The sequence below is a fragment of the Lycium ferocissimum genome, chromosome 10 (assembly GCF_029784015.1).
Source record: "Lycium ferocissimum isolate CSIRO_LF1 chromosome 10, AGI_CSIRO_Lferr_CH_V1, whole genome shotgun sequence".
Taxonomy (NCBI): Eukaryota; Viridiplantae; Streptophyta; class Magnoliopsida; order Solanales; family Solanaceae; genus Lycium; species Lycium ferocissimum.
In genome coordinates, this window is record NC_081351.1 from 65,549,277 (window position 1) to 65,557,734 (window position 8,458).

At 31.9% G+C, this 8,458-nt stretch overlaps 1 protein-coding gene across 3 annotated transcripts; it reads left to right on the forward strand.

Moving 5' to 3' along the window:
* Window positions 1-1,001: 1,001 nt before the first annotated feature.
* Window positions 1,002-7,317, forward strand: LOC132032542 (universal stress protein A-like protein). Of its 3 annotated transcripts, XM_059422177.1 has the most exons (4): window positions 1,014-1,320; window positions 1,551-1,654; window positions 6,721-6,749; window positions 6,971-7,309. In XM_059422177.1, exons 1-4 carry the CDS (start codon window positions 1,095-1,097, stop codon window positions 7,053-7,055), a joined length of 444 nt encoding a protein of 147 aa, XP_059278160.1. In that variant the 5' UTR covers window positions 1,014-1,094; the 3' UTR covers window positions 7,056-7,309. The 3 variants fall into 3 exon arrangements, with proteins under 3 accessions (XP_059278161.1, XP_059278160.1, XP_059278159.1); XM_059422178.1 differs by lacking the exon at window positions 6,721-6,749 and having other exon boundaries at window positions 1,002-1,320; window positions 1,563-1,654; window positions 6,971-7,317; XM_059422176.1 differs by lacking the exon at window positions 6,721-6,749 and having other exon boundaries at window positions 1,019-1,320; window positions 6,971-7,302.
* Window positions 7,318-8,458: the final 1,141 nt, after the last annotated feature.

An 8,458-nucleotide genomic window follows, 5' to 3' on the forward strand; every position in this document is an offset into this window, starting at 1 on the left:
AATTTGGAAACAAATTCACTTTATGAAATGATTTACAGTCACACAAATATTCAAGACTTATTTTGAACCACAAGTTTCAAAAGTCTTCCCTCTTTCTTAAATGTCGCGCCCAGTCAAATGGGTTCACATAAATTGAAACGGAGGGAGTATCATTTTTGTGAAAAAATACATCTTAAAGTATTAATTAAACTTTTTACAATTTGAATATCGAAAAGCCAAATATCACATAAATTGAGACAAAAAGACTAGTACTTAAATCACTTTAATGGAGCAATTTTTACCTGTATTGTCCGTCTAGTTATTTCCTGATATGAGCTAGCTGTTACGCCAATATACTGTCTTTTCATGTGTTTTTGTCATTCAAGTCAATCAAACATTTTACGCACAAATTAAAGTGAAGAAAATTGTCCCAAATCAAAGGGGATATTCTTTTCGTTTCAATATGTTTATCTTGTTTTTTCTTTTAGTCTCTTTAAAAAATATGTCTCGAAAATTTTTTTAGTTTCAATTTAGACCATGATATTAGAATTTGTCCTAAATTTTCTAATTTATTTGTATTCTATCATAATTATGTGCTCAAAAAGGTTTTTTTTGATGAAAAAAAAAATCTGTGTGGAAAAAATCTCTTCCATATTTGAATAATCCTTTTCTGAGGAAAAGTTTCAAATTTTTATAAATTGAAGATCCGTTGCTCTCACATACAGAAAAACACAATAGCTTTTCCAATATCGTTATTAAAGAGTTTTGTTTAGGGAGATAATATACTATCAATAATTTTATGTTTTTCTATTCATTTTTCATATGTAGATCAAATTAAAATATTAACTTCTTTTAATATATTTTTTTTTTTGTTGTATAATTTATTATCGTTAAAGTTTGGCAACTATTAGCTTTCGCGTAACGTTTTATTTATTTAGACCCCAACATTTGACACATTACGTAATTGAGCTCACAAGATTAAAAAAAACATTTTAGTACATCCTCATTTTGCAGATCACAGGATTGAAACGGATAGAGTATATAAAAGCTGCAATTACTACTCCATATGATATACTAAGCGAAAAGAAAAGAACCGAAGGAGAGAGAGAGATAATATGGAGGCGGAGACAAGTGCAGCCCCTACTCTGGCAAGTGCAGCTCCTGTGACGGAGGAGACTAAGAAGAAGATGATAATGGTGGCTATAGATGAGAGTGAAGAGAGTTTATATGCTCTAAAGTGGGCATTGGATCACTTGCTCACCGATCCTTCTTCTTCTACCATCATCACTTTGATTAATGTCCAACCTTTTTTTGCCCCCATGGTTTATCCTGCTGGACCTGGTATAGTATTTTTTTTTGCTCTATGCATCTCCCAAAATGCTTAGTTATGTTGAGAACTTGAAATTATTTCTTATTCACACTTTAATTTGGTGTATTAAGGGCAATTCTGTCTTTAACTATGTTTCTCCATGTATTAATAACTCTTATGGTAAATTGTGGCAGCTGTTTCACTTTATACTGCATGATCCATTGCACTCATTTAACGGTTATTAATTCGTTTATATTTATAGTTGTGTTTGCAGCGCCTACTGTAGTTGAAGCCGTGAAAAAAGCACAACACGAGAATGCAACTAGAATACTCTCTCGGGCACTCCATCTCTGCAAACAAAAAATGGTACATTTAATAGTTTCCTTTGTCATTATCAATTTTGAATAAATTTCTCCTTGGTTATTTATGTATAAAAAATAAACGAAATAGTAAAGAACCAATGATTTTGTAGAATCCATTTAAGGAGGATGCGCATAGTCTTTGACACTAAGATTAATGTTTTGGGGATGGGCCTAACTCACACTTTTCGGGATCCTTCGCTGGGCAGTATAAGGAAAATAAGTCATCATATAAAAAAATTCATACGCCATCTTGTTTTTGGTATGAACTCTTCAATATTCTTACACTGGATTATTAATGTTGGAAATCTTACGGAAAATACTTCATCACTAATATTTGTAGGGATTTTTCTTCATCACGAACACTTGTGGGACCTCCTTCTAAGCTTGAGGAAAATCTTGATCACGAACACTTGTAGAGAATTCCGTAGCTTGAGAGCATGCCAATGGCAATCGTCCTTAAGGATATTTCACCAGTATGGGTGTATCCCCCGATTGACAAGCTCTTCTAGTACAAAGCTAGGAAATTTAATCTAACAAAGATTTCACAAAAATAGAAAACCCAACACACTATAATTTATAAGGAAAAATATGATTTTGTATATATCACCTCTGCCAATGAACATAACTTAAAGTATATATAGGTTCAAACAATTAACTAATGTCAGGCTAATATATTAGCCAAATAACGTATCTGATAAATGGCATCACAAATGATGATTTCATCATTAACAACATATAAAGAGCTATTTAATGTAGTAAATGTTCTGCTATAACGTTGTTCACTTTGATTACAAGTTAAAGACCATTCAATTTGGTCTTGGAGACATAACGTTTGTATTTAAAATAATGACTCATTAATATATACTAAAATAATGAATTAAAAACTTCTTTTTGAGATATTTAATTCAATATTTTCACAGCAATCCTTCACCATCTCAAAAAGAATAAAAAGGAATAGAATGAAATAAGTCGTTTCTTTGGGTTTCACATATAGTACAATGCGTCGAATCAAGTGTCTCGTAGACTATGAACCAGACCTAGATAAAATAAGATTAAACTTACAGTACAATTGGTGAAGTGTAACACTTCTATGAACCAAAATTCATTTGTAAGCTCATTGTCTTATTTTATCACATCATACTCGCACAATCTTTGTCGTTATCGCGGTTTTGCGCTAAGAGGCCATGCGCGTGTCCTAGTATTCATGAATGCTCTAGAAATCAGTCACAATTTCATAGGAGCGGCACCACTCCACACTCATATAGGTCCACCCATCAAGTGTAAGTGTATTACGCGAGCAATACACCACCTATAAAGGATATGAATGCTGGATTAAGAGTTTATAGCTCGACCTCGCTTTGCCTTGCAAGTTGTTGCACTATATTCACACACCATAGGAAGAGACGTAATTTAATAGTGCACTTTGATCAACTAATGACTTGTTATTACCAGTATGAACCTAATTCATGGGATCTCCGATCACATACGTTGGGTTACCATCATTGTTAATCTTCTCAAATGACAAAAATAATCTCATTCCCCTTGGATGTTTTTTATAGTCTGTGAATCGGCCAAATTCACCTCAGACATCACATAATAATTTCATCTTATAACAACGTTGTTTTATCACTTTATGTTCCAAACGAATATGTTTTATTGCCACCGAATATTCACTACAGCTAACGCTGCTTGGCAACCGCAATATATAGACATGTTGGTTTTAACTCAACCTTAATACATGTTGGTTTTAACTCAACCTTAATACTCACTGAGAAGTCTCATTACCAGTCAACTCCAAACCATACTCATATTTCATTATGGTCTACTTGGCTGATTTTCATGCTATTACACCTCCACAAAAGGTGAACACATAACCATAAATCCACTTAACATCATTGTACCCCTCTAGTACAATAAATATTAATTCAGCTAACACTTTACCATCATTTGCTTCTTATCAAACTTTATTTTCAAAAGCATTTCGAACAACACCACCACATGTTATCATTTTTTTTTTTCCAAAAAATTCTCCAAACATGACTTTAGTAAGATACCATGACCCCCACATTTTCAAGAAATTTAAGACAGGAAAATAATATTTTTCATAGGAAAATAATATTTTTCATAAGTCATAAGACATCATAACCCCCACATTTCCAGAAATTCTACGATAAGGGAATAATATTTTCATAACTCATAAGAAGAATTACTAATTTCTCATAAGAGATTTCATCTTATAAATAACAAACTAATAGTATAACTTCACCCAAACGATTTTGTATAGTTACCCACACTATGCCATTATCAATAAATATTTTAAGAAAATAATATTTTTATCAAGAGTTGGATAAGAAATAATACAAATACTAGTTTTTTTTTTATTTAAAAATAGTAAACACAAATAAACAAACTATGATGACAATACTCATTGCCCATTAAAATATTATTTTGGTTGATACAACCTTATCATACTCAAATAAAATCTTCTCTTCAAGTTTTTTCTAGTAATTCCACAAGAATAAAATTATTGGCTCAAATAATAGAAATATAAATTACCCCGATTAATACCATTAATTTTTCCATTTTTTTAAGAAGAATTTTTCCATTCTAAGAACTTGAATAGTTCTAGAATCACCAACATAAATAAACTATTTTTCTTCTTCAACTTGGGTGTAGAATATGCTTAGTAACACCAAAGTTTAACACTCAAGCTCTCATTAATACAGATTTACTTGAGAAATGACTACTTTGATTATATCATCCGCTTAGCCAAAATTATTTTCACTTAGCGGGATTGTCAATTCTCTAATCTTCTTCAACATTTTAGAGTGCGATGGCTTAAATTTGCCACACACAAAACAATTGTTATCTCACTAAAGGCTGGGTATTTACATTGTAAAATTTCAATATCATATCAATTGACACATGAAATCAACTTTGTCAGAACCACCTCATGCTAAAAGAATTTTGTTAGTGTTAATTTTATTTCCATAATCAAATACTATTTTTTTCCTAAATGCAAAGGCTACAAAGCTAAAGATTGACTTGCACATAAATATATCATATTTATATAATAATTAAATCAGTCGTAACAAATTATTAAAAAAAATAACGCCTTTCGATGCCTAAAGTAAATTTATCAAAAGTACACTTTGATGAACTCCAACGCAGATATTTTGCCACAAAATCTCAATTGTGTAAGGCTTCAATAATGAGATTTTCACTCATAAAAATAAGTATGCATATGCTTCCTTTCCCATCGATTTCTGTCATATATGAGAAGGCTTCTATAATGCATAATCACCCTAAACTACCAGTAAATTAGAGGAACTAGCTAGATGATAAACATAGATATTCTTAGATCCTAAAGTAATTTCACAAAAATACAATATTATGGTCTTCCAATACATTTTATCACTTCAGAAATTTCAAAATTGAAGGTTTAAAACTTCATAAACACTTTGTTCCAACCAAAACTTTACGTATTTGTTTTCCATATATATACTACACAAAACCAACAATCGAGAAGTTAAAGCGCAATATCTTTCACCATACTAGATGCACATACACATTAACAATCTGAAGTCTGTACTAGCAAATAATATGCATTCATAAATACTTCTAAAATAGCAAGGAGATTATATGTATCGCCTCAAATTCATCTACCTCTTATAAAGTACGTTTAACATTCAAATTTTTGTAACGCGTGCACAAAACTTAGACAGTTAATACTAAGTTAACTCTTTCAATTTTCCGTAAGAATAAGTGAAGATATCCTTAAGATTGTTGGAAATCTTACGGAAATACATCACTAATATTGTAGGGACTTCTTCATCACGAACACTTGTGGGACCTCCTTCTAAGCTTGGGAAAGTACTTGATCACGAATACTTGTAGAGAATTCTTCGTAGCTTTAAGGCATGCCAATGTACTTGTCCTTAAGGATATTTCACCGTATGGGAGTATCCCCAGGATTTAACAAGCTCTTCTAGTACAAAACTGCCCAGGGCAGGAATCTAACAAAGATTTATTTAAAAAATAGAAAACCCAACACACTATAATTTATAAGGAAAAATATGATTTTGTATATATCACCTGCCAATGAAAATAACTTAAGTACATATAGGTTCAAACAATTAACTAATGTCAGGCTAATATATTAGCCAAATAACGTATCTGATAAATGGCATCACAAATGATGATTTCATCATTAACAACATATAAAGAGCAATGTTATATAACGTTGCTCACTTTGATTACAAGTTAAAGACCATTCAATTTGGTCTTAGAGACATAACGTTTGTATTTAAAATAATGACTCATTAATATATACTAAAATAATGAATTAAAAACTTCTTTTTGAGATATTTAATTCAATATTTTCACAGCAATTAATAATACGACATGTAGCTTTCATTGTAAGACTTACTTGTACTAGCCTAACTTATACAAGAATGCACTTATATTTGATAAGAGTTGGATCCTAGGATAAGAATACACGTGATACAATTAATTTTTGATGTTGTTATCACAACCACTATAATAATCTATGCATTATGATTCATATTATAGCTCCATTCTGTATAATTATTAACGCTTTTGGAATTTATATATATATATATATATATATATATATATATATATATATATATATATATAATATATTTGTCATATAAATATGTTTGTGAATCAGACGATGTCCTAACGTATTGGTAATTTTATTAAGGAATTCAGATGAAATCCTGGGACACGTGGACCGTGGCTGTGTTCACAGGGTGAAACGGGGGTTAAGTAATATAGTAAATTACAATCATGCTCTCAAAGGAGAATTTGATGTAGGGTGGTGGTGAGTCAATTGTAGATGATATTGAAATATAAATGTTAGTAATTTCAATTTCGCATTACTATCATAGCAAACGATATTTGATTCACATTATGCAATTTACCCCTTGAATATGGCATTGTCCTAGGAGATTTAAGATATATAAGAATCATACCAAATCTAACAAAAGAATCTGCTTATCCCTACTCGTTTTTTATATCAATGAGTTCCGGTGACTTAAATTTCAGGGAGCAGCAAAAAGCCCAAGTTATAAAAGGTAAAATGACACGTGTATTTTGGAAGAGTTATCGCTCTTATTCCTTGTTCAGGAATTGAAAAAAAAATATTCTGTGTCATTTAAATTGTTTTGAAATTTCAGTTCTTCTAGTTGGTGTTTTAAAGCTTCAACTTCTGATTAACCTTTAGCATATACTAAGATCAAGCCTGGTGTTGTGGTGTTTGAGTCAATGTTAAGCATCTAATTTATGGTTGTTTCAGGCACAGGCGGAGACACTGGTCCTTGAAGGGGACCCAAAAGATAAGATATGTCAAACTGCTGATGAATTGCACGTTGACCTTCTAGTGGTGGGTAGCCGAGGGTTCGGCAAGATCAAAAGGTAATATTTATTTTCCCAAATTTTGAGGCAAACAACAGTGGCATTACATGATTGGAGTAGGGCAGTTTCCCTTAGATTGGAAACATTGCGTTTTACTCTTGTTTTTTTACATGCTTCGAAGTTTTGCAGATTTAATTTGTTAAAAAAAAGTATTATGAGTGGAATCACTGATAAACGACATCTTCTAATAATGTAAATGTTTTGGTAAAGTGAAGATTTTTTTTTTAAATTAAGCTTCTTGATTGGGATATTCATAGGGATATTCTCTGGTACCATATAAAGGTAAACAATATATATAGGTGTTAATCGGTATAACTATTTCGTTAGAAATCCTTCTTCAATAACCAATATATACAGGGAGATGAAGTGCTTTAGTTCCCTATAAACTCTCCAAGGAAGAGTATTTACAATACAGTTTGTGGTGTGAACTAATTAGTTATAGGACAAGAATACAGGTAGATGACAATTCAAAAGCTAATCCAAATCAGTGAGATCGTCACATGTGTTAAATGTTTCAATATATTTTAGATCTCCTTGTTAATTAGAAGCTGTCCAAATTCTCTTAGACTAGGAGGACAGTGATTTTAAGATGTGGCATGTTAGTAAGTTACGTTTAACTAAACATCTGTAGCAACATCAACACGGGTGGTTTTGGGTGATGTGGCATCTGTAGCAACATCAAAATCTGTAGCAATATTTTAAGATGTGGCATGTTCGATTTGTTAGGCGGACTTAGACTCAGTAGTCGACCGTTAGACAGAATAAATGCAGAAACTAAAATTGCAGAAAGTAATTGACACACGATGTTTATACTGGTTCGGATTCAATGTGAATCCTACGTCTAGTCCCCTTGGGTTGCAAGGGTGATCTCTGCAACTCTTTAAAAGTAAGTTTGGTACAATGGTTTGTTTGAATGGAGCTCCTACGTCTAACACTCAAACTTTCTTCTTCTTTTGATACAATTCCGCACCAACTATACTATATTTGTTCTCTCTTTTTTGTTTACACTATAAAACACTCAGTATTACAACGCTTATGAAAAGTAGAGCAGAGTGCTTTGAGAAGTTGAGACGAAAGTATGTTTTTCTTCGTCTACAATGGAGCCTTTAAATACTTGTTGAAGTCTGTATAGGCTCTTTGACAGAGATGGCAGCCCAAGAGTGTTGATCCTTGGAAAGAGGAATATGAGATCCTATTTTCCAAGAATAAGGTTAGAGCTTTTAGTGCAACATAATTTCCTTCCTTAGTTTTCACGCGGTCAATCTTCTGCTTGCTAGGATGGCTTGTCTTGGTACTTGCTTTCCTTTGTTGATGTAGATTTGATTGATTTTGATTATGTCTTGATTGAATCTTCCTTCGTTGAGCGATC